The sequence below is a fragment of the Pelobates fuscus genome, chromosome 2 (genome assembly GCF_036172605.1).
Source record: "Pelobates fuscus isolate aPelFus1 chromosome 2, aPelFus1.pri, whole genome shotgun sequence".
NCBI classification, from domain to species: domain Eukaryota; kingdom Metazoa; phylum Chordata; class Amphibia; order Anura; family Pelobatidae; genus Pelobates; species Pelobates fuscus.
Window position 1 is genome coordinate 295342383 of NC_086318.1, and position 24126 is coordinate 295366508.

At 37.2% G+C, this 24126-nt stretch overlaps 1 protein-coding gene across 1 annotated transcript in view; it reads left to right on the forward strand.

The window, feature by feature from the left end:
* Positions 1-24126, forward strand: part of TRDN (triadin) — a 781460-nt gene that overhangs the window by 433356 nt on the left and 323978 nt on the right. Inside the window, exons 41-42 of the mRNA XM_063441781.1 lie at positions 11688-11732; positions 13300-13341. Of these exons, the coding sequence (XP_063297851.1) occupies positions 11688-11732; positions 13300-13341 (87 nt within the window). The remainder of the gene's footprint in view (positions 1-11687; positions 11733-13299; positions 13342-24126) is intronic.

The following is a 24126-nucleotide window of genomic DNA, read 5'->3' on the forward strand; positions in this document are numbered from 1 at the left end:
ATTTTTTTTCTGTGTTTTAGTTTAAGTAAACTCACCAGTACTTTCTGCTTAGTGAATGTGATCCCTTTGTTTGATATGACATCTTAGTTAATACGCAGTTTAAATTGCTAACTGCAGCTATGTGTTGTCAAAATGCTAAATTGTGATGTTCATAAACTGTCTTTTTGTCCTAATGACATTGAGTAATCATTGAAATTCCATAACTGCATACAATTCAGTCAATTAGGCAATTGTATGTTTAAAGTGGCTCTGTCATATTTTTTTTTCCTTTCAGTTTTTCTTTCCTTATGCCTGTGTATCTTAATGGTTATACCCCATCGACACTTGCTTTTATTTATATTTGTTGTCTTTTCTTCCTTGTGCCATATCTCAAACATCTAGGTGCAGCCATTTTGTTTTCATCTAACCATGGTGTCTGCTATTTGCCCTCTTGTGGGATTTATTTTATTGATGCATTGTGCATAAATTTGACTGGCAGATGAAACAGAGTGTTGCTTAAGCTCTGCCCATTGTCAAATTTTGTATATTTGAATTTGATACTCAAGGAGTCCCTATTTTTCCTCATGTATGTTATGAAAAATAGAGTTCTCTGGGGAAAAAGAGGGAATCAGACACAGGAAACTCTAAAGAAACAGATTAAATAAAGTTAATGTTTAATGATAGAGCAGCTTGAAATAGAACATGTGTCTTTCGCCTTATCACATACAATTTGTATAAGACCATTGATCTGTCTATCAAAATTGGCCTTTTGGCGACTGTTTCCAAGTAAATACATACTATTTCTCTGCATAGCCAATAAATAAATAAATAAACAACTAGGAAACTTGATATGAAAATTCCATTTTACAAAGGTATTTATTCCTAGATATTTTTAATATTGATGCTCCTGTTATTACTGCTATTACCCATTGTACAGCGCTACAGAATTTGTTGGCGCTATATAAATAACATAATAATAATAATAATAAAATTTGTAGTGAATAAAACCCAAAATAAATACACCTCTAAATAAAGAAGTTAATAAGGCAAGTTTGAAAACTCAGATTTTGTTATATCAATTGTCAATATTGGGTGAAAATATTGCATCTTAAAGGGACATGCATAACTTAACAATTAGTGTTTTTAAATTAGCAAGCTAACACTTTAAAACAAAGATACAAACCAAAATAAAGCAAGAATATCTTTCAAAAGTATGTAATAAACATTTATAACGTTAATATAAAACTTTGTCATATTGCATTGTTGGGTAACAGATAGGGGAGCTAAGCTAGGGGAGTTGCTTCAGCCCGTGATCTACCCAACTTTAAAATGGCTTTAACCCCTTAACCCCTTAAGGACGAGTGACGGACGAGGTCCGTCACTCAAGGGATTGCCTTAATGACGAGTGACGGACCTCGTCCGTCACACGCTAAAATTAACCCCAGATCGTCGCAATCGCGGCGATCGTGGGGTTAATGGTGCTCCGGTCTACCTCTGTATTAGAGGCAGACTGGGAACACCGGATCCGGCTGCCCCAGCACATGTGCCCGCTCTGCCAGCATGTCAGAGCGAGCACATGTGCTCTGTATACTCACCTCCACCTCCCTGCACTTCCGGGTTCACTGTGAAGTGCAGGGAGACGGATCAGTGCTGATCCTGCCCCCTGGTGTAAAAAAAAAAAAAGTAAAATTAAAATCCCACCCTCCTTTACCCATTTTAATAAAAAATTAACCCCTTCCCTGCCAATTGATCACTGACTACAGTGATCAATTGGCAGGGATTAAATTTTACTATGATCTGATTTTTTTTTTAACCCCTGAGGGTTAATTCTTTTTTTTTAACCCTCAGAGGTTATATTTATTTTATTAATTAATTTAAATATTTTAAAATTATAAATTTAGCGAGCTGGGAAGGGTGGAAGTTAGTGGGGAATTGGGGGATTTAGTGTTAGGCTAACTAGGGGTTAACGTTAAAAAAAGTTTTAAAATAAGCTTTAAAAAGTTAAAAAAATAAGTTGAAATAAAGTTTTAATAACGTTTAAGTAAAAAATTAAAAAAATAAAACCTTTACCCAGTCCAAATAAAAATTAACCCCTTCCCTGCCAGTCGATCACTGCCTACAGTGATCAAAATACAGATCACAGTATTATACTGTGATCTAATTTTTTTTAACCCCTGACGATTAACTTTTATATATTTTTTAACTCTCAGGGGTTAAATGTATTTAATTAACTAATTTAAATATTGTATAATTAAATATTTTGCTAGCTGGGGTGGGTGGGTGGGAGTTATGGGAAAATTGGGAATTTACTGTTAGTGCTGCTTACTGCTAGTTAGGAGTTAACGGTAAAAAAAAAAGCTTCGAAAAATGTTAAAACGGTAAAAAAAAAGTTTTACGAAAGTTTAGGAAACTTTAAAAAAATTAATAGGCAAAACAAAAGTTTAAAAAATAGTTTTAAAAAGTTTTAAAAAGTTAAAAAATACATTTAATAACGCTCATTACCACTACACCTGGTACAAGCTAGCGGAAAAATGATCCCACGCTAAGGTTCAAAATATGCCTTTTGAAATACCCTGGGATGTCTTCTTTAAGAAATGGTATGGCTTTATAGGGTATTTGGATTATATAGCCTGGTAAAATACTTTAAAATAGGACATGGGCACAGCATAAAAATTTAAAGTTTGAAAAAAATTGAATGGCTGTGTCCCAAATGTGCCCGTCCGATGTCCACATATACCTGGCAAAGGTACATACGGGGGTATTTTTGTACTCAGCAGACATAGCTGAGCAACATATGAAGTATTATACAGTGGTAGTACACATAAGGTTTGCAAAATATACTGTGCAAACTCACTTTGTGTGTCAAAAAGGCAGAAAAAATGCTCATTACCACTACACCTGGTACAAGCTAGCGGAAAAATGATCCCACGCTAAGGTTCAAAATATGCCTTTTGAAATACCCTGGGATGTCTTCTTTAAGAAATGGTATGGCTTTATGGGGTATTTGGATTATATAGCCTGGTAAAATACTCTAATATGGGACATGGGCACAGCGTAAAAATTTAAAGTTTGAAAAAAATGGAATGGCTGTGTCCCAAATGTGCCCCTCTGATGTCCACATATACCTGGCAAAGGTACATACGGGGGTATTTTTTGTACTCAGCAGACATAGCTGAGCAACATATGAAGTATTATACAGTCGTAGCACACATAAGGTTTGCAAAATATACTGTGCAAACTCACTTTGTGTGTCAAAAAGGCAGAAAAAACGCTCATTACCACTACACCTGGTACAAGCTAGCGGAAAAATGATCCCACTACAAGGTTCAAAATATGCCTTTTGAAATACCCTGGGGTGTCTACTTTAAGAAATGGTAGGCCTTTGAGGGGTAGTTTGAATTTAAAACCTGCGAAGATGCTTGGAAATTGCACATAGGCCCAGCGTCAAAATTCAAAGTTCTGTAAAAACTGATATGGCTTGGTCTCCTATATGGCACTGTAGCTTCACAAAATAGTGCCAAAGACATTCATTAGGGATGTCTTTTTACTCAGAAAACTTAGCTGAGCATAATTTGGGTGTTTTGAACTTAGTGGCACATATGAAATATACAAAATGCCCAGCAAAAATGCAATCCGTATGTAAAAAAAATGCCCCAAATTATTTTTTACCACATACTTTGGCATATATTGGTGAAAAAATGGGGGCATGCTAAGGCACAATATGCACCTTATGATATACCCTGAAGTGTCTACTTTTACAAATGGTAGGCCTTTGTGGTTTTTTTTTGAACAGTCAAACTGTTATAATACCCCAAATGGAAGCATAGGCTCATTAAATCCGTCTCTCAAAATTCTACTGTGAATACTGAAAAGGACAGGTCTCCTGTATGGCACTGTAGCTTCACGAAATAGTGCCATAGACATACAATGGGGGTGTCCTTTTACTCAGAAGACTTAGCTGAGCATAATTTGGGGGGTTTGAACTTAGTGGCACATATGAAATATACAAAATGCCCAGCAAAAATGCAATCCGTATGTAAAAAAATGCCCCAAATTATTTTTTACCACATACTTTGGCATATATTGGTAAAAAATGGGGGCATGCTAAGGCACAATATGCACCTTATGATATACCCTGGAGTGTCTACTTTTACAAATGGTAGGCATTTGTGGGGTTTTTTGGAACAGTCAAACTGTTATAATACCCCAAATGGAAGCATAGGCTCATTAAATCCGTCTCTCAAAATTCTACTGTGAATACTGAAAAGGACAGGTCTCCTATATGGCACTGTAGCTTCACGAAATAGTGCCAAAGACATACAATGGGGGTACCGTTGTACTCAGCAGAAGTAACTGAACACATAATAACACTTTGTACAGGAATAGCACACACCAACTTTACAAAATACACATGAGAAGTTCTTTGTTATAAGTTTGTGTGCGAAAACCCTCCAAAAACACAATTTTACTCCAATATTTAGCAGAGGTTGGCGGTAAAATGGCTACGTAGAAAGTGTCAAAACAACCTTAGGTAAATAGCCTGTGGTGTCTACTTTATATAAATATATACTTTTGTGTGGCAATTTTGTTTTCTTTTATGGCTTTTAAGCTTACAAGACAAACATACCAAATTCTAAAATCGCTCCACATTAAAAGTTTATTTTACTCCTTGTGCTTTGTGACCTGTAACTACCAAAAAACACTTAAAATCCCAGACACATTATATATTCTGTAAATCAGAACAACTAAATGAATTTATTTTTAATTACTTTCCTTAACCTGCACTAATTGTGCACACATTATTATTGCAAAAACTGTAAAAAAAAACACATTTTTCATTTTTTTTGCATTTTTCTGTATTTTTTTATAATAAATAAGCATGTATATTTATATATATATGTTACATCAAATTAAAGCCCTGTCTGTCCTTTAAAAAACGGTATATAATATGCGTCGGTGCAATAAATTAGTCAAACGCAAACAGCAAAAAATGCAAAAAATGCCGTTGTCATAAAGTGAAAGACAAGCTTCCGAAGCTCTGTACACTTTTCTCTTTTTTTCAGTTCTCACTAGGATTGAACTATTATTATCCCAATCCTAGTGCTTTTCTATATTTCTTTAAAAATGGAGCAGAATTTAAGGATCCTATGTAATCACCCTAATTTTCAAATCATTTCAGTCTGGTGCAGTACCCCACAGTGCCATTAGCTTGCTGTAGTTCTATTGCAGGCTGCTGCGCCCAGACACAAGAGATATGGCTCTGACCCAGGTGGCCCTACATAGTTAGATAGGCTTTCCTTTCCCCTTCTTGGCTTCCAGGTCATTGCTTGTTTCAGGCTTGGTTTTGTTTGAGGTGTGGCTGGGAGTTCAACGTGCCTTATAATTGTATCCTGGTGGCCGAGACCAAGAGGTCTACCCAATGAAGGCCTGAAGACCAGAGTCCTAGTGGCATGTCCCTGTATCCTGTTATCAAGAGTGCAAGAGGCTTGCCCTTGTGTGCTGAAGGCCAGAGTCCAAGAGGCCTGTCCTTGTGTCCTAAAGGCCTGAGTCAAAGAGAAGTGTCTGCTGCCTTGTATCTTAAGTTTGTGCTATTGTGATTTGTTCTTTGGCAATTAATATACTTGTTTTGCCCTTCTACCTTGCTGTATTGTCTTTTTTTCTCTGCATATGAGTTCCTACTTAATTGTGGTTCTGCTGCACTGTTAAGGCTGAACACCCCAACATGCAAACAATAGGGATATTAATATCCTATACATATTACTGGATTTTAGGGTTGCTGGTCAAGAGTAACTAGTGACAGGCTGAGATCAAGGAAGAGAGAGATCTGGAGAAAGGTTAAACAGAGCCAAAGTCAGGGATTCTAGAGATAAAAATAGTCAAATATCAAGGCCAGGTTAATAACCAAATTGTACATTACAAGTCAAAATGCACTCTAAGGTAACAAAGACCATAACCATGATAGAGCAAAGAGACGTGGTCTGGAAAACCTGTATTTAGCCCTTTTGCCTGCCCTTTTTCTGCATAAGAAATTACACTGAAAAGTGCATGACTTATGTTGCTGGAATGATGTGGACCAGGGTGACATCAAGTGATTATGAATATTAATAGAGTACCAGAATGATGCACAAATAACGATTGGATTAATAATTTCAAGTAATAAATTCAGTGTATAAGGATTTTCACAGAATTATACATTTTAATTATTCTTTAGAGCCCAGAATTATACATTTTTACCAGTATCTGCTATATATATATATATATATATATATATATATATATATATATATATATATATATATATATATATATATATATATATATATATATATATATACTAAAAACCAAAAAGCCTTGCACTCCTACCAAAACAGGATTATAACCCGGTGCTTGATTGCACAATAAACATAAAGCCAAAAAATAATCAGCACTCCCAGGATTTACAAATAAGCAAACAAATACTTTACTCCATAGTCTATGCATATATATATATATATATATATATATATATCTCACAGATCTTGCACTCGAGGACTTCAATTTCAACTTGCCGTGTGCAACGTTAAGCATATAATCCACCTTCCAAACAATGGCACTCCGAGGACTTTTAAATTCATATATAACTTCTTATTTGTTTTCAACTTTTCAGTTAGACTAAGCTAGTTTCTTCAGGATTTAATGAATAAGTTATATATTAATTTAAAAGTCTTTGGATTGCTGTTTGAAAAAAATAATATATATATATATATATATATATATATATATATATATATAGTTGGTGTATATGTATCTGTGTGTATGTATATATGTGTGTGTGTGTGTGTATGTGTATATATGTCAGATACTATATATATATATAATATCAGACATTAATATTGAAAGTAATATCACAAAATAATAGTAATATATATTTATATAATAAGAACATTTATAGTCCAATACATCTTCATTTAGGTCCCTCCTAAAGATTATTTTAAAAATCCTTTCTCTACAACCACGTAAGAAATAATATGAAGATCTAGAAAAGATATTTAATCTATATAATTTAGATTACAGTATATCAATATGCAATGTTGTTCAGTTATGCGCATATACATTCACACATATCGTTATATCCATACTGATGGGTTAAATCTGCATACCATAAAACACATCTTAACAAGTCCTCATTACTGTGTTTCCATAACATTTCCAGAATGCCATTTAAAATATGCAAATGCAAACAGTGTTATCTCAACTTTGATTTTATTTAAACAGCCGAGAGTTTGTTACCCCTTTTTTCTTTTCTTTTTTCCTCACCCCTAATAAATGTATTCAATCAGATAAGAAAAATGTAATGCAAAATTTTGTAAGTAATAATTTTAAATTTGTCATATTTCTTGTGTCAACAAACATTATTTAAAACTTTTTTTTAATGTCTAATTTATTCACATCTGGTAACTACATAGACCATGTCAGGCTACATTATGACTTTCAAATTGAAGTAACACATGGAAGAACCACACAGTTCTAAAAGGTGTTTTCTAAAGATAACACTTTCTCCTTTTTCTTTTTTTATGTAAACGTGTTGCATTTTCTTACCAGACAGTTTAGCAAAATATGGTAGAATTGGGAAAATGACATGGATCTTTTTTTGTTTGTTTTAAAACTAAATTTTACACATATTAAATTAATAAAATATATTTTTTATCTTTAAAAAAAACAAGTTCAGAGAAAGAGAGGCAATTACATGTAACATAAAAAAGTAAATTAAAATCTCCGCAAATTATTTTCCTAATGTTTAATCAATAACAATGAGGTTTATTACTTAAACTGTGTATGTAAAAATTAACAGTTGAATTGGGACAGTTAGACCAAAATGTAATATTTTAGGCTACAGTTTGCAGTTTGGTTGTTAGTTCATCACAATGTATTGTTAATAAATTAATTAATGAATTTATTTTTGGGGTAAACCAGACATGTTTAATAATTATATTGTGATATGCTGTAGTTAAAATGAGAATGGCATATATATAAAGCTGATAGAAACACACAACATTAAGCCCTGTGCTCTAACTCCCACCACTTTTTAGTTGGAGCAATGACTTTAATATTCATCAGTCCAAAAACCTAAAAAGCTAACTGTGCACTATGCCTAATCTCTATTTGCATTTAAATAACTAGAGGTTTTTAGTCTCAAACCAATGGTTATCAAAGTGTAAACTCACCTGCCATGTCAAAGCAAACCTCTATAGTGGATTAGTGCTAAAACCTCACATAATTTAAAAGTGCATATTGTTTTGGGATAGTGTGTAGGCACAATGGGATGATATTTTAAGTTGCAAAAAGGATAATCAATGATGGAAAACTAATGCTACAAATAAACAATTTAATATGGAAATAAATGTGTGTACTGTCCCATAATGTTCTTCTTCAGGATTGTGTGTCTAGTAGATGTTTAAAATAAAATAAATAAAATCAAATGCATTTTTTAGAAATTAGATTTTATGAAAAGAAACTTGATGGAAAAATGTGGTTGTTGAAAATCTGACAATTTTCAATCTATTCGCTAAGAATGGAACACACAAAAAATATTGTAGTATTGCAAACATAAAATTAGCTGACTAAAAAAAAAAAACAAATGTAGAAAGAACTCTCAATGTAAAAAAAAATCAAAAGTAAAATATCTGCCCAATATCCAAACCCATGATGTTAAAATTATCTAAATATATTGCTATTTCTCCTTAAACAAATCTGAGTGTTTTTCCTAACATATCTAAATAGTTTTCAAATGTTTGCCCACAATGCGGTGCTGTTTGTTTAAGACCTTAGATGTATCAAAATGTAAATAAAAAATGAACGGAGCTTTCCTAATAGAAAGTCTTATATCAGCTAAAATAGGTTCTTGAAAAGTAGCAGTAGTAGTATGGAACTCAGTTTGAATTGAGATAAGCAAACAGGTGACTTTTCTAATAAATTCTCTTTTTCTAAACATCCAATTTAGGCATGTACATATTGCCGCACCATGAACTTTTGTAAACAACATGCTTAAAGGGACACTCCAGGCACCCAGACCACTTCTGCCCATTGAAGGGGTCTGGGTGCCAACTCCCACTACCCTTAACCCTACAAGTGTAATTATTGCAGTTTTTATAAACTGCAATATTTACATTGCAGGGTTAAGTCCTAATCTAGTGGCTGTCTACTAGACAGCCACCAGAGGGACTTCCGTGTTCTTAGAACACAAAAAGTGTTTTAAAACGACGCTGGACATCCTCACGCTATGTGAGGACCTCCAGCATTGCCGAAATCCCCATAGGATCCCCATAGGAAAGCATTATATAATGCTTTCCTATGGGGAGGTCTAATGCGCATGCACGGCCATTGCCACGCATGCGCATTAGGTCTACCCGATGACGTCAGTTTTAACCCCTTCAGCAACTTGGGATGGGGGTGGGAGGGAGAGGGGCACTAGAGGGTCCTGCAGTGCCAGGAAAACGAAAATGTTTTCCTGGCACTGGAGAATCCCTTTAAATCCCATGTATTACCCAGAAAGGAAAATGCATGTAGACACAGCATGTTAAGAGCACATATTTCATAATTTAAAGATTGTTCTTTCGTATATAAAGACTCATAATATATAAGCAGTTGTGTCTCTCCTATGAGGTTTTTTTTGTTGTTGTTGCAAAGTCTCCCTTACATGTCTGCTTATACGGTGGTACTTGGGGGGGGGGGGGGGGAGGGTAGATGGGGGGGTTATTTCATCTTAGCATCTCTATTGTCTAGCTCAGGTTCACTCTAAGATCACACCCTGACCTCCCTTGTAGACTGAGGAATCTTTCAGCTAACTACTTTATATATATCATGGAAGAGGATGCCTGTCCTATCCGTAACTGATAGGAAATTGATGGATTCTGCAAGTAACAGCTGACTGAAGCTCCATATTTTGCAACTTTTTCACAAAAGTCGTCTCCCTGATAGGATAAAATTACCTTGTATTGTGCTACAGAGTGAAATTTCTGAAATTGTCTGAAATTCATTTTCAGTATGCATGCCTTTTTTAAACGAAATATAACAAAGGAAAGAACAACAATGACCAGTCAATATTAAATCGACACTCTGAGCACCAATGCAACTTTAATGCACCCAATTATGCCAAAATATGCACAGTCTTAGCCCCAACAACACAGAGAAATTACAAACAGGTAGTGATATACTTACTATATGTCTCTCTGGGTGTCCTCTCATTCTAATCCAGGTTGTTTTGATGCTCATATCATTCAGTACTGTCAGTGGTTGAGCTGTGTGCATGCCATTGATAAGGAAGTATTTTTCTGGAGTGAGGGGTGTAGCTAAAGAGACAGGCATATTGTGCAGCATTCTGCAAAACATATATTGATTTTGTGCAAAAACTACTAAGATTTGAGCATGCAAAAAAATACAGCATATTCATGAGGCCAAAATCTATGTAAAAGTGTAAATAGTAATGGTGTCCCTTTAAACTACAACATACAACCAATTTTTGATTGAAAATTTGTGTTACTTCGTTAAACAATAACACTATTTAAGCATAATATGTAATAATAATAATGCAAATAAATTCATTGATATCAATAAAAAAAGATAATTAAAATTGTGTGCAAATTTGAGTTTTACTTTCATATTAGTATTATTTTTTTAGATTTTCATATTCTGGCACACATATTTAAATAAACGCTTATCTAATACATTAAATATCCATTAATTCAATTTTATATGTATTTATGTTGGGAATTGGTAAAATTGTCCTAAATACAATCACTGCATGTTTATTATATCCCATCACTTTAGTGAAGATACTCATAATATTACAAGTTAAACGTCCTAAAATAAAATGTCTGTGTATATATTCCTAACAGTCAAGTCCTTAAAGTAACTATGCCTACTTAGATTGCCCCAATAATTTAACAGTAGTAAAATGACAATATAAGATCTTTAGGGCTTGTTAATGGCATTGGATGTTATTGATCTTTAAATGGTAATACAAAGACATAAGCAGGTAACTTGTAATTTATGTATATTCATGTGATCGAATTTTAATGATTATCAATAGTAAACATATTCTACACGATTTTCAGGCCTGTGTGATTTAGTCACATTATCCCGTGGCTGCTAATAATTTTGTTTGACTCAGTGAATGGCAGTAAGTAAATTGCCTTCAAACCTGATTTTGAGAAAATTGTTATACCTCTAACATCTTAACCAAATGTATTTCCCCAAAAATATAAATTTACAGACCAGTGCTTTTATTTTACACCATATAACTTAACTACTCCTGACTCTACATGATGTCTTAATATAATTCCATATGTATCCATCGTTATCTGTTTCTGTCATCACTCTAAATCAACATAAAATAAAACAACTTATTTGGAGAATAAGTGCTTACACCCCCCTTTAACTTTCATATGTATACATGTGTTTTACCTATCCATTCCTCCTGATCAGTTATACATCAAACTAATATGAAAATAGTTTCTAATTAATTTATGTCAGTATGTATGTGTGTATATGTATGTGTATATATACACACACACATATATATATATATATATATATATATATATATATATATATATATATATATATATACATACATACATACATACATACATACATACATTCATATATACATGTATTTGTTGAGGGTTTTTTTGTGTGGAAAATGTAGGACTTTTTTTTTGTGTTTTCAGAGCCTGAAAAAATAAAAGATATATCTGTGGATTCTTCAAAAAAAGGTAATTCATTATTGAATGTTTACTATTCCATGATCTCTTGTCAAGCCTTATTTTGTGGTGCTGCCATTGCAGACTTTAACATGCAAGCAATGAATGAAATTATTGTTTAATTCAATTAATTAACATTATTGGTACAATTCTGTTTCTAAGAACAGGAAACATGTAAAAGGTGACCACCGGCACCAAGTGGATAAAATGGCTACATCTAAATGACACCGTGCCTTGTGGGTTGCCACATGTTTCTTAAGAGTCATATAACATTAGACATTTGCACAAGGGTGAATATTCTATGCACACAATCACTTCCAGTAATTTCCAGGTGCCATCTTAGAGAAGCTATCCAAGAAGAGTTAGTTGAAGCATTTACAAACCGTTTCTCAGGCACAATGTACCAATCAGTAGTATTAATATCAGCCATTTTCCCTCTATCATAATAATTTAGAGTGATGAAATAGGATTTCTGATTTTGCTAAAAATAATTAAACATCAAATTGTTCCCTCCAAAGTGACTTATTAATTCTACTTCATGCATCAACATCCCACAGTAGCTATTTGTAAGTTCTTAGGGGATGAACATTTGGCCAATAAATTATATTTAGAATTTAAGTTGTTTTTCATTCATCAGATACTATGAAAAAATAAATTATGTAATATCTACCTAAACAAATGCAGAATTTATGATATGCATTTGTTCTATTCTTTTTTTCTCTTTTACATAGTATGTAAGTATATATATTTTTTATAAATAATAGCAATATAAACGTTAGCTCTTTGTACAGGGATTTCCTTTAATGGGGCCAGAAGGGTAATTGGAGTACTCTGAACAGCAGTAATGTGGCATTAAAATCAGTTTTTAGCTTTTAAATCTTCATATGACCACACAGAGAAAGTAAAATAAATGTGTTCCAATTCTTCAAGAAATATTTACATCATAACTTTCTGTGTTCCTATCCAATTTTGTTCTCTATAGCAAGCATGTTTTAGAATTTCACATAAATTAGTATGATGTGTTACATAATATAGAACTAAAATTGTTGTGCCAAAAAATGAGCTGAGAAAAAAAATCAAGATGGATTTTTTTTTACTAATTTTTTACTTATTCAGCTATATTCTAAAATCTCCAGTTACCTTTTACATTATCTAAAATATTTGATATAGGGAACTAACCCATGAAACTATTTTTAACTTGTAGTTTTACTGAACGCATTGACTGTAATCGTTTAGCATTGGATTTGCCATCTTTTCCTCTTAAACTTATGACTGAGGTTTTTTTTCTAATTAACATGCATCTATAAGGTGAAGACACTAAGACTAAAGTGAAAGTCATAGAAGCAATTAAATATTTTTTAGGTATTCTTTGATACAAATATAATATTGCCTGACTTACTTTATTGCACATATTTATGCATAATTGTCTTTTCATTTGCTCCTTTCAAATTGTTTTAGTCACTTTACAGATTCATGTGTGAATAATATATTTTAATTAACAGAAAGAAACTTGTTTCCAGTCATGCATGAATCACACAATGTAGAATGTAACATTCTAAAGTTTATCTATGTTTTCCAGTAGAGTTGTCAGAGAAAGAAGAAGTTAAAAGAACAAAGCAAGGTATGATTGGAGTTTTTGGTTTGCCTTTTTAATAAAATGAATTTACATTTTAACTGACTCATTAAGAAAAAAATGGCTTTTTTTTATTAATTAAATGTTTTGATGTCAAGTAATCTTGAACAGTATTTGTCTTCTCTTATAATATGGGGTTTGAATACTAAATTCACAACAAAAGGCCTGCCGTTGATATATCAATTATTTTAATCATAAACTGAACATTCTCATTATGGAAATATATGTTCACATCTTAATCTATTGATAGCTCTTTCGTAATCACAGCTGAGCTTACACTATGCAATGTGCAGTAAGCACTTGATAGATAGATAATCAATATAAACCCAATAATAAGTGCACTCAAAAATAGTGTTTTCACAAACTTACAGTATACCATTGTTTTGACCAACTGTTTTTTTTAAGCAAGATGTGAAATAAAGTGATTATGAATATGTATAGACAGTGATGAGAAGTTTGTGAACTAACTCATCAATAGTGACAAGCTGAGTTCCTGTGTCCACAAACTGCTAGTAGGAAGTGACTTGTAGAATGAAGTGTGCATGGTGACATGATCAATTATAGTTACCAAACTTACCATATAAATGAGTGAATTAAAGGAATGTTTTTTTATAGCAAAAAATAAGAATTAGATACATAGAACTAACTAAAGATGGACTATACATAAACATATCACATACAAAGTAAATGAAACAATTATTACTTATGAAAAAATATATTTAACTTAAAAAATTGAAATCACTCTGCAAATGCAATATAGTGGCTATGTATGATGAAATAAATATAAACAATTATTAATGGCTAATTGACCTCAATGTAACCACTAAATAAGGCAACATGAAAAAGGCAAAAAGAAAGGCAAATAGAAACATTGGAGAATAAAATGTGAAGAGAGGGTACAACTGCAAAATGATGTGTGAATATTAAGTTGTGTATAGTGAAAAAAATAAAGAATATGTGAAAAAGGAGAAAAAAATATTAAAATTAGATAAAGACGAAAAAGAAAGGAAAGAAATAAAAAAGTAAACCAAATTAAATGCAAAGAAATAATGATAGAAAAGTGAGGGGAGTATGTCTGAGAAAATAGTGTACTAAAAAGGAAAAGGATATAAACAGTGCTAGGAACTCAACATCTATTAAAAAAAAGGAGAAAATGACAAACAGCAAAATCATCTTTGATCTGTCTCCACCTCTTACAAAAGGGAAAATGTGGTTAATGGCAAAAAATATTTTCCCACAGGTTTTGCCAACTTGAAAGGCAGTCATAACTCCTGATTTATGACCCCTAATTGTGTCTTATAATGTAAACAGTTTTAACAAAACAGTCCTTGAGATTTTGATTACATTTATATATGATAAGCGGACGCTCTAGAAAATTGATGCCAATGTTGGATTCCTTGAAAGAAAATCCCCAAATTTCTTGTTTTAGATATTTTATCACTAATACTATAGGAAGTAAAATGCAAGTAAACTCAACTCAGTATCAAATGTATTATCATCCACATTCACAGTATTTCCCAACTCATGTATTAAACACTGATTGTTAAAGAAAATTATCTTAAATTATCTCTTAGGAAATGTGATGTTAGGAATAAAAATTATTTTGCCTAGTCTCCTTGTCTTTGTCATTGATATTAGTGTAAGACTATCTTACCAATATATATATATATATATATATATATATATATATATATATATATATATATATATATATATATATATATTTTAACTGCTTAGTAGAAAGACAATCCTTGTTTTTGGGGACTGTTGTGCTGTATTTAGCTACAGTCAGGTCTATAAATATTGGGACATCGACACAATTCTAATCTTTTTGGCTCTATACACAATGGATTTGAAATGAAATGAATAAGATGTGCTTTAACTGCAGACTTTCAGCTTTAATTTGAGGGTATTTACATCCAAATCAGGTGAATGGTGTAGGAATTACAACAGTTTGCATATGTGCCTCCCACTTTTTAAGGGACCAAAAGTAATGGGACAATTGGCTGCTCAGTTGTTCCATGGCCAGGTGTGTGTTGAACTCTGGACCTTTTATCTGCTCCTTGTAAATGGGATAATGAGGGATCATTATCCCATGTACAAGGAGCAGATAAAAGGTCCAGGTGAGGGATCATTATCCCATGTACAAGGAGCAGATAAAAGGTCCAGAGTTAATTTCAAGTGTGCTATTTGCATTTGGAATCTGTTGCTGTCAACTCTCAATATGAGATCCAAAGAGTCACTATCAGTGAATCAAGCCATCGATAGGCTGAAAAAACAAAACAAACCCATCAGAGAGATAGCAAAAACATTAGGTGTGGACAAATCAATTATTTGGAACATCCTTAAAAAGAAAGAATGCACTGGTGAGCTCAGCAACACCAAAAGACCCGGAGGACCACGGAAAACAACTGTGGTGGATGATCAAAGAATTCTTTCCCTGGTGAAGAAAACACCCTTCACAACAGTTGGCCAGATCAAGAACACTCTCCAGGAGGTATGTGTATGTTTGTCAAAGTCAACAATCAAGAGAAGACTTCACCAGAGTGAATACAGAGGGTTCACCACAAGATGTAAACCATTGGTGAGCCTCAAAAACAGGAAGGCCAGATTAGAGTTTGGCAAACAACATCTAAAAAAGCCTTCACAGTTCTGGAGCAATATCCTATGGACAGATGAGACCAAGATCAACTTGTACCAGAGTGATGAGAAGAGTATGGGAAAGGAATTGAACTACTCATTATCCAAAGCATATCACCTCATCAGTGAAGCATGGTGGTGGTAGTGTCATGGCGTGGGCATGTATGGTTGCCAATGGAACTGGTTCTCTTGTATTTATTGATCATGTGACTGCTGACAAAAGCAGCAGGATGAATTCTGAAGTGTTTCGGGCAATATTATCTGCTAATATTCAGCCAAATGCTTCAGAACTCATTGGACGGCGCTTCACAGTGCAGATGGACAATGACCCGAAGCATACTGCAAAAGCAACCAAAGAGTTTTTTAAGGGAAAGAAGTGGAATATTATGCAATGGCCAAGTCAATCACCCGACCTGAATCCGATTGAGCGTGCATTTCACTTGATGAAGACAAAACTGAAGGGAAAATGCCACAAGAACAAGCAGTAACTGAAGACAGTTGCAGTAGAGGCCTGGCAGAGCATCACCAGGGATGAAACCGAGCGTCTGGTGATGTCTATGCGTTCCAGACTTAAGGCTGTAATTGACTGCAAAGGATTTGCAACCTTGTATTGAAAAGTGAAAGTTTGATTTATGACTGTTAATCTGTCCCATTACTTTTGATCCCTTAAAAAGTGGGAGGCACATATACAAACTGTTGTACCTACACTGTTCACCTGATTTGGATGTAAATATCCTCAAATTAAATCTGAAAGTCTGCAGTTAAAGCACATCTTGTTTGTTTCATTTCAAACCCATTGTGTTGGTGTATAGAGTCAAAAAGATTTGAATTTTGTCGATGTCCCAATATTTATGGACCTGTTAGGAAGTACTGACACAGGTACTTGAAACAACTTTGACTGGTAAATAGTGATGTCGCGAACATAAAATTTTCGGTTCGCGAACACGAACTTCCTCAAATGTTCGCAAACGGGTGAACCGCCATAGACTTCAATGGGCAGGCGAATTTTAAAACCCACAGGGACTCTTTCTGGCCACAATAGTGATGGAAAAGTTGTTTCAAGGGGACTAACACCTGTACTGTGGCATGCTGGAGGGGGATCCATGGCAAAACTCCCATGGAAAATTACATAGTTGATGCAGAGTCTGGTTTTAATCCATAAAGGGCATAAATCACCTAACATTCCTAAATTGTTTGGAATAACATTATTTAAAACACCAGGTATAATGTTGTATCGATCAGGTAGTGTAAGGGTTATGCCCGCTTCACAATGACAGACCAAACTCCCCGTTTAACGCACCTTAAACAACCGCAAACAGTCCATTTGCACAACCGCAAACTCCCCATTTGCACAAGGTTGGATACGAAGCTAGTCATGTCTCGTTCCTTGTCCTCACTGATGTCATTGAAGGTCTCTTCCTCCACCCAGCCACGTACAGCACCAAGGGTCCCCGAAAGGTGACAACAAGCCCCCTGGGACGCCTGCTGTGTTTGGTCTTCCACCTCCTCAAAGCCACCTTCCTCCTCTGACTCCTCTTCTTCAGACTCCTCTCTCTGCATTGCCTCTCTCTGCATTATTATAAGGTGTGTTAAGTAGTACTATTCCTATCAGTTTAATCCCTGTTACGTCCCCTATCAGGGGACGTGTATATGGCATCGATTTTAGGAACCGGGAGATGGAAAAAGATGCTTGGTCGGTCCTCCTACTTCAAATTTGGGGCACTGCACGTGCAATCTAATGTGCCACCAGATAGGAGTGGTGTGTTAAGTAGTACTATTCTTATCAGTTTAATCCCTGTTACGTCCCCTATCAGGGGACGTGTATATGGCATCGATTTTAGGAACCGGGAGATGGTAAAAGATGCTTGGTTGGTCCTCCTACTTCAAATTTGGGGCACTGCGTGTGCAATCTAATGTGCCACCAGATAGGAGTGGTGTGTTAAGTAGTCCCCCTCATCAGGCCTTTTTTAGTCGAATGTATTGCCCACTGTCAGTCCCTTCGGGATCCATCCCTCATTCATCTTAATAAAGGTGAGGTAATCTAGACTTTTTTGACCTAGGCGACTTCTCTTCTCAGTGACAATACCTCCTGCTGCACTGAAGGTCCGTTCTGACAGGACACTTGAAGCGGGGCAGGCCAGAAGTTCTATCGCAAAATGGGATAGCTCAGGCCACAGGTCAAGCCTGCACACCCAGTAGTCAAGGGGTTCATCGCTCCTCAGAGTGTCGATATCTGCAGTTAAGGCGAGGTAGTCTGCTACCTGTCGGTCGAGTCGTTCTCTGAGGGTGGACCCCGAAGGGCTGTGGCGATGCGTAGGACTTAAAAAGCTCTGCATGTCCTCCATCAACAACACATCTGTAAAGCGTCCTGTCCTTGCCGGCGTGGTCGTGGGAGGAGGTGGATGACTTCCATCTCTTCCCTTGTTAGATTCCCGTTGTGCTGTGACATCACCCTTATACGCTGTGTAAGGCATACTTTTTAATTGATTTTGGAACTGCTGCATCCTTTCCGACTTGCCGTAATTCGGTAACATTTCAGGCACTTTCTGCTTATACCGGGGGTCTAGTAGCATGGACACCCAGTACAAGTCGTTCTCCTTCAGCCTTTTTATACGAGGGTCCCTCAACAGGCACAACAGCATGAAAGACCCCATTTGCACAAGGTTGGATGCCAAGCTACTCATGTCTTGTTCCTCGTCCTCAGAGATGTTCTTCCCCCCAGCCACGTACAACACCACGGGTACCAGATAGGTGACAACGAGCACCCTGGGATGCCTGTTGTGGTTGGTCTTCCTCCTCCTCCTCCTCAAAGCCACATTCCTCCTCTGACTCCTCTTCCTCACAATCCTCTTCCAGCGTTGCCGCAGGTCCAGCAAGTGATGCTGATAAGGCTGTTTCTGGTGGTGATGGTGACCACAACTCTTCCTCTTCACGCTCATCTACGGCCTGATCCAGCACTCTTTGCAGGGCATGCTTCAGGAAGAAAACAAATGGTATGATGTCGCTGATGGTGCCTTCGGTGCGACTGACTAGGTTTGTCACCTCCTCAAAAGGACACATGAGCCTACAGGCATTGCGCATGAGCGTCCAGTAACGTGGCAAAAAAATTCCCAGCTCCGCAGAGGCTGTCCTAGCATCCCGGTCATACAAACAGTCGTTAACGGCTTTTTCTTGTTGGAGCAGGCGGTCGAACATTAGGAGTGTTGAATTCCAACGTGTCGGGCTGTCGCAAATCAAGCGCCCCATTGGCATGTTGTTTCGCCGCTGGATATCGGAAAGGTGTGCCATGGCCATGTAGGAACGTCTGAAATGGCCACACACCTTCCTGGCCTGCTTAAGGACGTCCTGTAAGCCTGGGTACTTATGCAAAAAGCGCTGTACGATCAGATTACACACATGTGTCATGCACGGCACATGTGTCAACTTGCCCAAATGCAATGCCGCCAACAAATTTCTTCCATTGTCACAAACCACTTTGCCGATCTCCAGTTGGTGCGGAGTCAGCCACTGATCCACCTGTGCGTTTAGGGTGGACAGGAGTGCTGGTCCGGTGTGACTCTCTGCTTTCAGGCAAGTCAAACCCAAGACGGCGTGACACTGCTGTATCCGGAAAGTAGAACAGTACCTGGGGAGCTGGGGGGGTGCTGTTGATGTGGAGCAAGACGCAGCAGCAGAAGAGGACTCAGCCGAGGAGGTTATGGAAGAGGATGGAGTAGGAGGAGTAGAGGAGGTGGCAGCAGGCCTGCCTGCAAGTCGTGGCGGTGTCACCAACATTCCATGCTTGGCAGCCGTCAGCAGGTTTACCCAATGCGCAGTATAGGTGATATACCTGCCCTGACCATACTTTGCAGACCAGGTATCAGTGGTCAGATGGACCCTTGCCCCAACATTGTGTGCCAGACATGCCATTACTTCCTTTTGCACAATCGAGTACAGGTTGGGGATTGCCTTTTGTGGAAAGAAATTTCGTCCGGGTACCTTCCACTGCGGTGTCCCAATAGCTACAAATTTTTTGAACGCCTCAGACTCCACCAGCTTGTATGGTAAAAGCTGGCAGGCTAAGAGTTCAGTCAAGCCAGCTGTCAGACACCGGGCAAGGGGGTGACTTTTTGACATTGGCTTCTTACGCTCAAACATATCCTTGACAGACACCTGACTGTGGGCAGATGAGCAGGAACTGTTTAAGGCGAGAGACGGAGGGGCGGATGGTTGAGAGGGGGCAAGGAGGACAGCAGTGGTTAACGTGGCTGAAGATTCTGGACCAGGAGGAGGATGGCGGCTTTGAGTTTGTGTGCTGCTTGTACTCATGTGTTGATCCCATAGGCGTTTGTGATGTACCTAGGCGGGTGTTGGACTTCCCACGACTCAGTTTCTTTTGGCACAGGTTGCAAATGGCATCGCTGTTGTCAGAGGCAGACACACAAAAAAAATGCCACACTGCTGAGCTCTGCAATGACGGCACTCTGGTGGTGGCAACAGCATGCGTTGATTGGCGTGCTGTCTGGCTGACCCCGGGTGCCGATGCATGCAATCTGACTGTGCCACTAGCTCCTTGCGACGACATCCCCCTGCTTCCAACTCGTCTCCTCCTCCTTCTCTCTGGCTCCCCATCTGAACTTGCCCCCTGTTCTTCTTCTCTTCTAGCAGGCACCCACGTGACATCCACGGAAGCATCGTTATCATCAACCGCTTCACTTGTATCTGACAACTCAGCAAAGGAAGCAGCAGTGGGTACAACATCATCATCATCACACCGTACATGTGTAATGCTGCCTGACTGAAACATATCCCTGTTATCTACATCCTCTGGCAATAATGGTTGCGCATCACTCATTTCTTCCAACTGATGTGTAAATAACTCCTCTGACATACCAAGTGAAGTGGCTGTGGTGCTAGTGTTGGTGGTGGCGGCAGGCAGGCGAGTGGTAACCAAGCTGGAGGAGGATGGTGCGTTGAGGTTCCGAGTGGAAGCTGTAGAAGATTGGGTGTCCTGTGTTAGCCAGTCAACTATGTCCTCAGAACTTTTCAAGTTCAGGGTACGTGGCCTCTGAACACTGGGCATTATTCTAGGGCCAAAGGGAATCACAGCACCACGACCACGACGGCACCTGCAGGGTGGCCTGCCTCTGCCTGTCATTTTTTTTTCGATTAGTGGTACTATGCGTGCAAGCTACTTTGACAACAGATATGAGTGACACTGGTGTGACACTGTGCCCTGGCAGGCCCTGAAGCGCACACTCGTGAAGGAAACTGACTGCTATTATATTACAGTCCAAAAAGTTTAGGTTTTTTTTAAATGCAAGCTATTGGGACACCAGTGAGTGAGTGGTGGCACTGGGCAGGCCCTGAAACGCACACTCATGAAAGAAACTGACTGCTATTATATTACAGTCAAAAAAGTTTTTGTTTTTTTTAAATGCAAGCTATTGTGACACCAGTGAGTGAGTGGTGGCACTGGGCAAGTGGGCACAGTATATGCTGTGAGCCTGACACACAATCTGGCAGGCAGGCAACTGCAATTACATTACACAGAAAAAAAAAAGCAGACTGATGTTCTAGCCCTAAAAAGGGCTTTTTGGGGTGCTGTCCTTACAGCAGAGATCAGATGAGTCCTTCAGGACTGTAGTGGGCACTGAATACACTAGCCTAGCTATCAATTTCCCTATCAAATCAGCAGCAGCTACACTGTCCCTACTCTCACTAAGAATGCAGCTTCACAATGAATGTAAAATGGATGCTGTCCAGGAGGTGGGAGGGTCTGGGAGGGAGGGTCTGCTGCTGATTGGCTGGAATGTGTCTGCTGACCGTGAGGTACAGGTAGGGTCAAAGTTTACTCAATGAAGACGAATAGGGGGTGGACCGAACAGCGCATGTGTTCGCCATCCGTGGCGAACGCGAACAAGCGATGTTCGTCAGGAACTATTCGCCAGCGAACGGTTCAGGACATCACTACTGGTAAAATAAGAGATTGGTAGACATTTTGTAATTTATCCTGGAGTGAGACTGTAGGAAAGAAATTCCTTCTTTTAGGTGGTATAGTCTTAGGAAAAAAATATCTTTTTGATTAGCCCTGTTACTAATATACAGTTGTAGAAAGGTATTTTTGTCAACTGTTTAGAGAAATAGTTTTTTTTTATTTATTTTTTTCTGACTGATTTTAGTCCAGTGTGCTGTGCAAATTTGCAGGCAGTCAAACTCTGTGTTTTCTTTTTAAAATTTATTTATAAAATATTTTACCAGGAAAGATACATTGATAATTCTTTAGTTTTCAAGTATGTCCTGGGTCCACAAAACATCGCATTGATGCAATAAAATACAAAAACAATATATACAAAATTTAACATAGAGCAGATAGGTAATATATAATCAACCGTGACAGGTGCATTCTGTTTTGAGATATGTAGAGAAGGATCTCTTAAAGGACTTTATGCTTGGGGAATATTTGAAAGTGTGCGGGAGGTTGTTCCATAATTGTGGTGCTCTGTAGGAAAAGGAGGATCGGGCTGCTTTCTTTTTCTGTTGAGGTAGACTAAATAAACAGCTGGGACTGGATTGGAGGTTATAGGAGGTGGGAACAGCTGGGGAGAGCATTCTCCTCAGGTAGGGTCGGAGCTTCCCAGAAAAGCTCTTAAACACACAACAATGCTTCCATGGTAAATGCACCAAGCACCAACACATTTTGCAATATAAACACCTATTTTAGGTAAATAGAGTTGTGCTAGTTTATAGAATATAAAATCATTTGTATACCTAATTTACTGTAATGAGAAAAATGAATCCACTATCATTAATATATCATCCTGTTCCAAAAATGAAATTAAGGATGTTTAGTGCAAGGTCATATTTCCCAGTCCACCATCAGTAGTAGTGCTATGGCCTTAGAGATTTTGAACACCTCTTCATTGGCCAAGATGACTACTGACACCTCTACCATAGCATCCTCCAGCACCACTACTATTAGTAATATTCAGCCTCAAAATATTTCCATTAAACTCTATTCACTCTTCTTTACTGAAGAGTAGCTGAATAGTGTCCCCAATGTCTGGTCTTGGTGGTGGTAGAAGTGAGGAATCTAGTGGTGATAGTATTGTTCTTTCCAGCACAACTCAAAACAATTGTTTAAGTCTGTTCTGTGAGATCATTGACTATGATACAGAGGTATTAGAAGAAGACGATCTGAAGAGCAAAGGCAGCAGTTAATTTTTTTCTGCACCTAGAAAGCATTCACCAAGTGAATCTTTCTCTGAAGTATAATTGCCTAATTTAATGGAAACAGTTGAAGACTCATTTCCTACCAGTGGCAAAAGTAGCTCACCCAGTAAGATTATTATTAACACCACAACCACCACCGTCTTTCTCATTAGCATTATTCAGCCAAGAGCTAGTGTAGAGGCTAGTGTTGTGACAACTTCCAAAGATGCAAATCACCTGCATCTTAATCAGCTACAAGGCCAAGACTTGAGCCTAGTTGGTCACGCTATTCAACATTTGGAATTATTTTGACAGCATCCCAGAAGAGTAAATTGCAAAGTGTAGAACTCAATAAGGGTGTACTTTCTTTTTCACATGACTGTACCACCATTGGTACCTAAGAATGGTAGTAGAGGAGGCAAGTATGCATTCCTCTCTTTGACAGAACACTGATAGCATTCCCTAGTGGCTAGTATGGGTGGTGGCAGTACAGTATGCCCATGCTTAGCAACATGTTGGTCTGGGAGTGGATCTGATTGACAACAGGGCTGTCAATCTCTACTGCTACATGCTTAAGTATTGGACGAAAAGCACACTTAAGTAAACATAATGAGGTAATAAGACAGGTGGTTGGAAATTTGGGAGAGCAGGCAGGCATTAAGCTGCACGTTGGGTTTGTGGTCACCAACAAAGCTGATAATATAGTTGTAAAGAAAAAGGTGGAAAAATATGAGTTTGCTATGCAATTATGAATAATCTCCTAGCAGCAGAAAATGACAACATTTATAAAAAGCAAAAGTCTGCACAGATTGAACAAATTAGCTCTTTGTTGATACCACAGAATATGCTATGAATATAGGTATACTGGACAGTCACATAAGCATTTAGTGGCTATAGGAGTATTATTGGAGATGTAGTCCACAAGATCTAGAGTGCCAAAGG